Below are 12,331 nucleotides of genomic sequence, written 5' to 3' on the forward strand. Positions count from 1 at the left end.
ACTAATTTAAAAAAATAACAAACGTTTTTGAGTGTATTTTACCTTTAAGCAGTGCTCTTTTTTTATCCAATTTAAAAAAATAAAACTATTTGGCAGATATGGAGGATTTTGAATTCGCATAAATCATTTTCACTGAGTGTACAAAATGTTAGGAACACCTTCTCTTTCCATGACATAGTATGACCAGGTGAAAGCTATAATCCCTTATTGATGTTACATTAAATCTATTTCAATCAGTGTTAATGAGACAGGTTAAAGAAGGATTTTTAAGCCTTGAGACAGTGGAGATATGGATTGTGTATGCGTGCCATTCAGAGGGTGAATGGGCAAGACATCATTTTTAAGTGCCTTTTAACAGGGTAAGGCAGTAAGTTCCAGGTGCACCGGTTTGAGTGTGTCAAGAACTGCAACACTGCTGTTTATTTCACGTGCAGCAGTTTCCTGCGTGTATCAAAAATGGTCTACCACCCAAAGGACATCCAGCCAACTTGACACAACTGTGGGAAGCATTGGAGTCAACATGGTCCAGCATCCCTGTAGAATGCTTTTGACACCTTGTAGCGTCTACATTGTATAATAATAGCGAAGACATCAAAACTATGAAATAACACATATGAAATAAACTAGTAACCAAAAAGTTAAAAAAATATATTTTATATCTGAGATTCTTCAAATTAGCTACCCTTTGCCTTGATGACAGCTTTGCACACTCTTGGCATTCTCTCAACCAGGTTCATGAGGTAGTCACCTGGAATGCATTTCAATTAACAGGTGTGCCTTGTTAAAAGTTAATTTGTGGAATTGATTTCCTTCTTAGTGCATTTGAGCCAATTAGTTTTGTTGTGACAAGGTAGGGGTGGTATACAGAAGATAACCCTATTTGGTAAAAGACCAAGTCCATATTATGGCAAGAACCTCTCAAATAAGCAAAGAGAAACGACAGTCCATCATTACTTTAAGACATGAAGGTCAGTCAATGCGGAAAGTGCAGTCGCAAAAACCATCAAGCACTATGATGAAACTGGCTCTCATGAGCACCGCCACAGGAAAGGAAGACCCAGAGTTACCTCTGCTGCAGAGGATAAGTTCATTAGAGTTACCAGCCTCAGAAATAATAAGAGACTTGCTTGGGCCAAGAAACACAAGCAATGGACATTTGAGATTTTTGGTTCCAAACGACATGTGAGACGCAGAGTAGGTCAACATGTAGTTCCCACCGTGAAGCATGGAGGAGGAGGTGTAATGGTGTGTGGTTGCTTTGCTGTCTGTGTTCTTTTTAAAGTTCAAGGCACACTTAACCAGCATGGTTACCACAGCATTCTGCAGTGATACACCATCCCATCTGGTTTGCGCTTAGTGCGACTATCATTTGTTATTCAACAGGACAATGACCCAAAACCCACCTCCAGGCTGTATAAGGGCAATTAGACCAAGGAGAGTGATGGAGTGCTGCATCAGATGACCTGGCCTCCACAATCACCCAACCTCAACCCAATTGAGATAGTTTGGGATGAGTTGGACAGCAGAGTGAAGGAAAAGCAGCCAACAAGTGCTCAGCATATGTGGGAACTCCTTCAAGACTGTTGGAAAGCACTCCAGGTGAAGCTGGTTGAGAGAATGCCTCGATGACAGTTTGGCACACTCTTGGCAAAGGGTGGCTACTTTGAAGAATCAAATATGTATATAATATATTTCGATGTTTTTTATACTTTTGTGGTTACAACATGATTCCATATGTGTTATTTCATAGTTTTGATGACTTCACTATTATTCTACTATGTAGAAAATAGTAAAAAGAAAGAAAAACCCTTGAATGAGTAGGTGTGTCCAAACTTCTGACCTGTACTGTAGATATACTGTATCTATATCACTCTTATGTCAGAGACCTTGAACACTAAAAACCTGAAAATCACAGTGCCACTCCCAGGTCTCCTTCCTATCCTTTGTTTATTTTTTGTCCGTAGTCTGGTACTGTTACCTGCTCAGGCTGCATTGTGTTGCTGTAGCATAGGTGTTTTGCATTTGCAGTGCTCTATCGCGAGCTCCGTATGTACAAACATGCAGTTTCCTACAATATGTTCTCTAGTTTTTCCAGCACTTTATGCTTGTGTTCAGATTCGAGGTGTGAGTGTTCACCCATGCGCAGAGCTTCTTTGTTGGAGCAGTGTGTTTGTGTGGGAGGGTATGCCCTCAGCTCTATGTGTGTGTGTGTGTGTGTGTGTGTGGTGCTCAGAGCTTCTTCAGAGAGCTGGTGTTTGTCTCTGAGTCAGGGTATCATGCTTTTCAGCATGGATATTCAAAGTAAACATCTCTCTCCCTCCATTTCCTACTCCCTTCTCCACTCCTCTGTGAACTCTACTGCTGGATCCATATGTAGAAAATACACGTGGGAATGGGATCCATGCTTGGTCCAGGGGTAGGGGTATACCTGTTGGAAACTTGATTGGAATGTTGAGGGTTAAAGTGTAAAGGGTTAGTGTGATTGGTCTAGTACGACCTCCGCCAGTCAATAGGATTGGTCCACTAGTTGTGGTCCAATAGGCACAGACTTGTCTGGTGCGGTTGTCTCTGGGCAGAGAGATAGTCTGGGTATTAGTGTTGTTCTGTCCAGCTTAAAGAGTCATGGGTCCTACAGCATTAAAATCCCTCACAGGTCAGTCGCGCTCAGGGCACAAAAGGATAGCCTTGAGTTTGGTTCGGTGGGCTAGAGATGAGATGAGAGACAGACATTCGGAGCTGGATTAAACACCCATTTTCACTTCACTGGGTTTTCTCATTCGTTTGCCATCATGTGAGAAGCAGGGAAAAAGAGATAGAAACCATTAGTATGTTTCTGGTGGCTTTACATCATTAATGGAGTGGTTCATTCTTACTGACAGGTGTGACGTGGAAACTGGTGACTGTTGACTGGCTCTCTGTTTCTAGGAAACTGTTATGACTGCAGTGTTGTCATAGAGATGCAGTAGAGAAAATTACCATTACTACAAAAGAATATTGACAGTAGGGACACAGCTACTGTTAAATTCAGACATCATTTAAGGCTTTCATTCAGAAATAGCTGGATGGGGTCCTGGTCGTTATTGTCAACACCTGCATATGTATGGGTGGTCTGAGCAAAGAAAATAAAAGTGATTAAAGAGGAAAATAGGAGGGAGACATACAACAATGTTCAGGTAATTGCTCCTCTATCCCCTGGCATTTTCCTCATTAAATGCCATTCATGTTTGTTCTTGCCGTGTAATTAACTGGCAGCGACGTGTTTCTCTATACCACCGCGGGATTGGTCGGTTCGGTGAGGACGGGGCCAGGGGAAGCAAGGTCATTGGACGAGGCTTCGATGGCGGAGGTGCGCACACTGTATCCATGCGAGGGGTTTCTACTCAGAGAGAAAGAGGGAGAGCAAGAAAGACAGGGAGAGGGAGAAAGAGAGGGAGAGAGAGAAAGAAAGGGGCGAGGAGATAGATGCCAAATCAAACCCAAGGCCCTAATTTGTGTCCACACAGCTAGGCAGGGAGGGAAGGAGTACACAAAAAGCCCATAGGGATAAATCTCTCTCTCTCTCTCATTCCATTTATCTTGCTCTCTCTCAGATACCAAATTCCATTTACAATATCAGCTCCGTTATCACCCTATGACCTGTGAGTATTTGCTTTCACTGGGTGGTGCTGATATACTCCAAGCCCGTGTGTGTGTGTGTGTGTGTGTGTGTGTGTGTGTGTGTGTGTGTGTGTGTGTGTGTGTGTGTGTGTGTGTGTGTGTGCGTGTGTGTCCTCTTGTGGGAGTGCATCAGACTGTGGATGTGTTTAGGGTCCAGATGCTCGTCTCTAACCTGCAGTGTTAGTGTGTGTCTGTTCTCATTTACACACACAGACACCATAAGGACGGCCAGACCACTCCCCCATCGGCCATTCTGGTACAACAGGATAAATGCTTAATGATGGCGTTTGTATTTCTTAACAATCTCCCCTCTCTTTAACTCTCTTATTTATGAATGTTAGTGTGGACTGTGAAGTCAGTCTCTCACTGTAAGTATCACAGTTGGTTGGAGTGTTAAAATATGCCTTTGAATATTGTAGGTGTGAAGTCTATCTCCATCCTGATTGTGCGAACAAAGTCTATTTTATCCTTGGATTTGCAAGACCAGTATAGAGGTTATCACTCCTCCATAACATGTACTTCTTTGTGGATTTGACGCAACACGAATACAAATATGGTTTCTCTGAATTTTTGGGGTCTAAAATGTGTTCCTGTTCCTGTGTAGAGGAGTGTGTGTAGCTGTCTCTGTGTGTAGCTGTCTCTCTGTGTGTAGCTGTCTCTGTGTGTAGCTGTCTCTGTGTGTAGCTGTCTCTGTGTGTGTAGCTGTCTCTGTGTGTAGCTGTCTCTGTGTGTGTAGCTGTATCTGTGTGTGTAGCTGTCTCTGTGTGTAGCTGTCTCTCTGTGTGTAGCTGTCTCTGTGTGTAGCTGTCTCTGTGTGTAGCTGTATCTGTGTGTGTAGCTGTCTCTGTGTGTAGCTGTATCTGTGTGTGTAGCTGTATCTGTGTGTGTAGCTGTCTCTGTGTGTGTAGCTGTCTCTGTGTGTAGCTGTCTCTGTGTGTAGCTGTCTCTGTGTGTGTAGCTGTCTCTCTGTGTGTAGCTGTCTCTCTGTGTGTAGCTGTCTCTGTGTGTGTAGCTGTCTCTGTGTGTGTAGCTGTCCTTGTGTGTGTACTGTCTCTGTGTGTGTAGCTGTCTCTGTGTGTGTGTAGCTGTCTCTGTGTGTGTGTAGCTGTCTCTGTGTGTAGCTGTCTCTGTGTGTAGCTGTCTCTGTGTGTAGCTGTCTTTCTGTGTAGCTGTCTCTCTGTGTGTAGCTGTCTTTCTGTGTAGCTGTCTCTCTGTGTGTGTAGCTGTCTCTGTGTGTGTAGCTGTCTCTGTGTGTGTAGCTGTCTCTGTGTGTGTAGCTGTCTCTGTGTGTAGCTGTCTGTGTGTAGCTGTCTCTGTGTATAGCTGTCTGTGTGTAGCTGTGGAGTGTTGAGCTGTTTGTTTCCCTGTGGATGATGTGATGGGCTGTCTGAATGACTCCTGGAGGGATACCAAGACCTTCTCATTAGGCCCAAATATTAGATTTTGGCGTCATGAATGTGCTGTGTGGAGAGACTATGGTCGATTCTCCATCGCCAGGAAGTTAACATCTGTCTTGTGGACAGCACAGGAAATGGGTCAACACTGTGGAGAAGTTAGAGGTTGTTCCTACTACTGGTCCTGGAACAGAGATGTTTTTAAAAATGATGTTTTTTTTTTTATTGAATATTTAAAACATACAATATACTTGCAGTGAAGCCACTCAACAACCTCATCACACCAGTCATGTATTAGACTCCCAAACAGAGATGTTTTGAATCAGTAATGGTGAAGGTTTGGAATGGGAAATGGGTCATGTGGTCATAGAGGAAGCTCATACAGTCACTAGCTGATGTTTATGGCCCAATGTTAGTTAGCTGGATCTCTGACTTACTCCATGCCATATGGAGGAGAAACTCCATCCTTTAGCCACATATTTATAGGACATGGAAACTCTGGAAAGGTGACCATTCAAATTATTACTTTATGACAGTTAAATTTTTTTCATTGACCTTTTAGGGTAAATGGGGGTTTGGTGGCTAGTTCCCCCGGTGTTGGCTGGTATTCATCGTTCACCTGATGATGTCACTACACTATAGAGTGATTTCCCTGCAGACAGAGGTTATGGCCCCTTCATGTGCCTCTCTCATGGCTCAGTTGTGATGGTGATGTCACATATTCTCTGTCCAGGTGCAGACCTGAGGGTGTTAAACTGATATCGCCGCTCCCTCTCCTTCCCCTCACCTCCCCATCACCTCCCCCTCGCCTCTACGTCTCCACCTGTGACCTTGAATGGAGAGAGACGAGGGGGGTGGGGTAGGGGGATCCATGTGGTTACCATGGTGAGGTCTGTGGGACCAGCTCAGGCTGATTCTGTGACAGTGACACTCAAGGTTTAGATCAGAGGAGAGAAGGAAAAGAAAGAGAGAGAGAGAGAAATAGAGGAGAGAGAAGAGAGAGAGTCGAGAGAAGGGAGCAGGAGAGAGAAGGGAGCAGGTTAGAGAAGGAGAGAGGAGAGAGGAGGAGATAGAAGGAGAGAGGAAAGAGGAGAGAGAAAGCAGGATAGAGAAGGAGAGAGAAGAAAGGAGGAGAGAGAAGGAGAGAGAAGGAGAGAGACAAAAGAAGGAGACAGACAAGAGAAGGAGAGAGAAGAAAGAAAGTGAGGGGAGAGAGGAGAGAAGGAGAGAAGAGAGGAGGAGAGAGGAGGAGAGAGGAGGAGAGAAGGAGACAGACAAGAGAAGGAGAGAGAAGAAAGAAAGTGAGGGGAGAGAAGGAGAGAGAAGGAGAAAGAAGGAGAAAGAAGGAGAAAGAAGGAGAGAGAAGGAGAGAGGAGGAGAGAGGAGGAGAGAGGAGAGAAGGAGAGAAAAGGAGAGAAGGAGAGAGGAGAGAAGGAGAGAAGGAGAGAGAGCTGAACCAAGCCTAGTACAAGAGAAGTCAGAAAGAAAATAGTAAATTGGTAAGAAGGAGATTCAGAGTGAAAGTGTGAAAGACCGAGAGAGAGAGTGAGATAGAGCTGCAGCCCTGATGGAGTCCATCAACACAAACTGCCATTTGAGAATTCCACTGCGTCTCCATGGTAACGGAGTGTACCACTGGAAGCTGAGTGGTTTGACCCAGGGTGAGGGTGGCCTGAAGGTCTGTTGCAGAGAGGCAGGGTCACTGGACCGGTCTGGTGTGGGCAGTCTGTGAACAGGCTTATCTCTTGAAGTCATCACTCTCACAGAGGACAGGGAGGGAGGAGGAGGAGGGGAGGGAGGAGGAGGAGGGGAGGAAAGGAGGAGAGGAGCAGGGGGCTCCAGCGCAACTCAGAATTAATTTCTCTCCACAGGCAGAGGCAAGCTGTCGCTGTTATGATGTGTGTGTGTATGTGTGTGTGTGTGTGTGTGTGTGTGTGTGTGTGTGTGTGTGTGTGTGTGTGTGTGTGTGTGTGTGTGTGTGTGTGTGTGTGTGTGTGTGCGCGCACATACTTGTGGTTCACGCCATGATTCATTAATGAGAAGATATTGGGTTTTGCCTGCGTGATCTCTTGCAGTACTTAAGACTCAATCCCTTTCTCTCGCTCTCTCTCTTGCAGCCCAAGGTGCCGAATTCAGACTGGCGTTACTCTGCCTCACTTAGGACTGGGATGCAGAGGTAAGCACATATATCCTTTTACCATCCTTTTACCATTCCTCAATAAGTGTCCGCTGTCCAGAAGAATGAGAATTCACATTTCACCAGTATTCCATTCCTCTAATCCCTCTTAAATCATTAACTACTCTACCCATTACCCTCCACCAAAGGAACCTCGCATGATGCTGCTTGTTTAACAAACCCCACTGAACTACAGAATTATTTCCTTCTGTCAATACATTACAATTAAACCAGATATTATCATATTTATAAGCATCCGTTTGACAGTCTTCTATCAGCTTGGCCATTGGACAGTAGTAGACAGACAGAGAGCGAGGGGTAAACAAGGGGTCAGTGAAAGAATGAGGGGACTGAAGGAGGGAAGGAGAGAGGGATGAAAGTGAAGGCAGTCAGGTGGAAATATGGCCCGTCGGGACACTGGGAATGCACAATTCAGGGATCACATTACCCATGAGCCATTGGGCCACTAGCTGCTGTGGGTATGGTCTGAGCCTGACTCAAACGAGTAGCATGCTAATGAGAGGGAGGGACCAAGTTAACGAGCAGAGCCAGCCATAACGAGCCAGGCGAACCACATTGCCCACTGCACTGCGCCCGGGCCATCTCATAGTACACACACACACACACACACACACACACACACACACACACACACACACACACACACACACACACACACACACACACACACACACACACACACACACACACACACACACACACACACACACACACACACACACACAGAAGTCTGTCCCTCCGGCCGTGGCGGACAGCATTGTGAAAGTGATGAGGGACAAGAGAGATGACAAAACTGACTGTCCGTCCTAATGTCTGCTCAGAGACATGCTGCTTTATCAGGGTCAACTAGTGCTGAGCGATTAACCAAAGTTTATTTCCCCCCCGATTATTAAAGACCTAATTAACCAACGTCGGTTCAATTACTTGAATTCCCATTTAGTTCTAGTTTTTTTTGTGAGCTCAACACACTGTTTCTCTAGAGAGAAATCCTATCAAGCATGAGAGACATCAAATCAAGAACAAACTGCGGGGCGTTGTATTGAGTTTTCAATAGGAAAATATTCTACCTAGTTCAGCGCAGAAAACGTGGTAAATAACTTCAATGACCAGAAACCATTGCACCTATTCTTCTCGGCGATGCACTTAGACCACATGAGAGAGGAATGTACACAACACAGCGACTACTAGAGCGATAAAGACAGTTTGTGAGGTAGCTCTACCCAACTGATAGTTGTAGCAGTCTTGAAAGTGTGCCTTATCTTCTTAAAATAACTACTAAAATAGTGATTTTGTCAGACAGCTCTGCAGCATGGGCAGTTGTGGCATCCCAATGATCGCGGGCTATCCTTTTCACTAGTCAAGGGGAGCTTGGCTCGTTGGGGAGCACAGCGGCAGCGCTAGATGGTTGTCTGTCTGTCTGTCTGTCTGTCTGTCTGTCTGTCTGTCTGTCTGTCTGTCTGTCTGTCTGGCTGGCTGTCTGTCTGTCTAGCTAGCTGTCTGGCAATCTGTCTGTCTGTCTGGCTGTCTGGCTGCTACTGCCTGCGCTGAGATGATGACTTTAAGAAATGAAATAATAAAGTCATAAAAAATCGAATCAGAATATACACAACTGAAATATTTGATTAAAGTAAAGTAGTGTGAATAAATGATGGTTAATAAGTCATCAGCAGTAATGGGCAGTCACTACTATCATGGGACTTTATTCATTCCTTCATTCTGTGTTGTTAGAGACAATGGAATGTTTTCAATGTTTTGGCAATTGAACGTTCTCAATATTTGGCTTTGGATTTTCAATTCAAAAGCTCCCAAAAATTATTTCAAGGTCATATTTCATAATACGTTTAATGAAAAAATAATTAATCCGAACCGAAATCAAAAACCACTATTATTTTTTACAAACCGAAGCGAAGCCGACCTCAAAAAGCACAAATTGCTGAGCACTGTGGTCAGCACTATGGTCAGCACTGTGGTCAGCACTATGGTCAGCACTGTGGTCAGCACTATGGTCAGCACTGTGGTCAGCACTGTGGTCAGCACTAGGCTCAGCACTATGGTCAGCACTGTGGTCAGCACTGTGGTCAGCACTAGGCTCAGCACTAGGCTCAGCACTATGGTCAGCACTATGGTCAGCACTCGGCTCAGCACTAGGCTCAGCACTAGGCTCAGAACTAGGCTCAGCACTGTGGTCAGCATTAAGCTCAGCACTAGGCTCAGCACTGTGGTCAGCATTACGCTCAGCATTAGGCTCAGCACTAGGGTCAGCATTAGGCTCAGCATTAGGCTCAGCACTAGGGTCAGCATTAGGCTCAGCATTAGGCTCAGCACTAGGCTCAGCACTGTGGTCAGCATTAGGCTCAGCACTAGGCTCAGTACTAGGGTCATCACTATGGTCAGCACTAGGGTCAGCACTAGGCTCAGCACTAGGGTCAGCACTAGGGTCAGCACTAGGCTCAGCACTATGGTCAGCACTGTGGTCAGCATTAGGCTCAGCACTAGGCTCAGTACTGGGCTCAGTACTGGGGTCAGCACTATGATCAGCACTAGGGTCAGCACTAGGCTCAGCACTAGGCTCAGCACTATGGTCAGCACTGTGGTCAGCATTAGGCTCAGTACTAGGGTCAGCACTATGGTCAGCACTAGGCTCAGCACTAGGCTCAGCACTAGGGTCAGCACTAGGCTCAGCACTAGGCTCAGCACTAGGGTCAGCACTGTGGTCAGCATTAGGCTCAGCACTAGGCTCAGTACTAGGGTCAGCACTAGGCTCAGCACTAGGCTCAGCACTAGGGTCAGCACTAGGCTCAGCACTAGGCTCAGTACTAGGGTCAGCACTATGGTCAGCACTAGGCTCAGCACTAGGCTCAGCACTAGGCTCAGCACTATGGTCAGCACTGTGGTCAGCATTAGGCTCAGCACTAGGCTCAGTACTAGGGTCAGCACTATGGTCAGCACTAGGCTCAGCACTAGGGTCAGCACTAGGCTCAGCACTAGGGTCAGCACTATCGTCAGCACTAGGGTCAGCACTAGGCTCAGCACTAGGCTCAGTACTAGGCTCAGCACTAGGCTCAGCACTAGGCTCAGCACTAGGCTCAGCACTAGGATCAGCACTATCGTCAGCACTATGGTCAGCACTAGGCTCAGCACTATCGTCAGCACTAGGCTCAGCACTATCGTCAGCACTAGGCTCAGCACTAGGCTCAGCACTAGGCTCAGCACTAGGCTCAGCACTAGGCTCAGTACTAGGGTCAGCACTAGGCTCAGCACTAGGCTCAGCACTAGGGTCAGCACTAGGGTCAGCACTATGGTCAGCACTATGGTCAGCACTATGGTCAGTACTAGGGTCAGCACTATGGTCAGCACTAGGGTCAGCACTATGGTCAGCACTAGGGTCAGCACTAGGGTCAGCACTAGGGTCAGTACTATGGTCAGCACTAGGGTCAGCACTATGGTCAGCACTAGGGTCAGCACTAGGGTCAGCACTAGGCTCAGCACTATGGTCAGCACTAGGGTCAGCACTAGGGTCAGCACTAGGCTCAGCACTAGGGTCAGCACTAGGGTCAGCACTAGGGTCAGAACTATGGTAAGCACTAGGGTCAGCACTAGGCTCAGTACTAGGGTCAGTACTATGGTCAGCACTACGGTCAGCACTAGGGTCAGCACTAGGCTCAGCACTAGGGTCAGCACTAGGCTCAGCACTAGGCTCAGTACTAGGGTCAGCACTATCGTCAGCACTAGGCTCAGCACTAGTCTCAGCACTAGGGTCAGCACTAGGCTCAGCACTAGGGTCAGCACTATCGTCAGCACTAGGGTCAGCACTAGGCTCAGCACTAGGCTCAGTACTATGGTCAGCACTAGGCTCAGCACTAGGCTCAGCACTAGGCTCAGTACTATGGTCAGCACTAGGCTCAGCACTAGGCTCAGCACTAGGGTCAGCACTAGGGTCAGCACTAGGCTCAGCACTAGGGTCAGCACTAGGGTCAGCACTAGGCTCAGCACTAGGCTCAGTACTATGGTCAGCACTAGGCTCAGCACTAGGGTCAGCACTAGGGTCAGCACTAGGGTCAGTACTATGGTCAGCACTACGGTCAGCACTAGGGTCAGCACTAGGCTCAGCACTAGGGTCAGCACTAGGCTCAGCACTAGGCTCAGTACTAGGGTCAGCACTATCGTCAGCACTAGGCTCAGCACTAGGCTCAGCACTAGGGTCAGCACTAGGCTCAGCACTAGGGTCAGCACTAGGGTCAGCACTAGCTGCAGCATGTATGTGTTTGTCTTTGTTTTATGAGTTATCATTTAATGTTTTATGTGTCTGTCTACAGTATAAGTCTCATTCTACGAGTACATTAATGTGTTTGTGTGTCAGATTAATACGAATGTAACATCCTAGTGTCATTAGTGTTACACTGATTCCCTCATAATTACAGCAGGGTTTACTGTGAGTTAATTGGCTTGAGCAAATCATTCTAATGCATTGAATCTCTTGTTACTTTAGCATGGAGCCCTACTTTATCCATTCATCCCTCCTCTCTCTTCCCCTCCCTCCCTCCCTCCCTCCCTCCCTCCCTCCCTCCTCCCTCCCTCCCTCCCTCCCTCCCTCCCTCCCTCCCTCCCTCCCTCCCTCCCTCCCTCCCTCCCTCCCTCCCTCTCTCTTTTCCCCTCCTTCCCTCCTCCCTCTTCCTCTCCCTCCCCCAATCTGAGATGCTGATTTATCTCTTTATACTCTAATCTAATGAGATTACAGTTTGCTTGAAAGATTTTGAGAGATTTTGAATGTATACCCCAAACACAATATCAACTTCTGTAATGATTTTGACCTGCTTAGTTTTGTAGCCCACATCTATTTCACTGTAATTATGAACCATGCTTATCTAGAGGGCAGTGTGTCTATATGGGTTCATGGCTGTAAGTACGACAGGCGAACAGACAGACAGACAGACAGACAGACAGACAGACAGACAGACAGACAGACAGACAGACAGACAGACAGACAGACAGACAGACAGACAGACAGACAGACAGACAGACAGACAGACAGACAGACAGACAGACAGACAGAGGGACACAAGGAGAAAGTGAGACAATGAGA

General features: G+C 46.7%; 1 protein-coding gene across 6 annotated transcripts in view; it reads left to right on the forward strand.

Moving 5' to 3' along the window:
* Nucleotides 1–12,331, forward strand: part of LOC106611843 (protocadherin alpha-C2) — a 199,269-nt gene that overhangs the window by 152,194 nt on the left and 34,744 nt on the right. For all 6 annotated transcript variants that reach the window (XM_082955935.1, XM_082955934.1, XM_082955933.1 and 3 more), the window contains one exon: nt 7,169–7,227. In XM_082955935.1, the coding sequence (XP_082812061.1) occupies nt 7,169–7,227 (59 nt within the window). The remainder of the gene's footprint in view (nt 1–7,168; nt 7,228–12,331) is intronic.

The sequence above is a fragment of the Salmo salar genome, chromosome 09 (genome assembly GCF_965601325.2).
Source record: "Salmo salar chromosome 09, fSalSal1, whole genome shotgun sequence".
NCBI classification, from domain to species: Eukaryota; Metazoa; Chordata; class Actinopteri; order Salmoniformes; family Salmonidae; genus Salmo; species Salmo salar.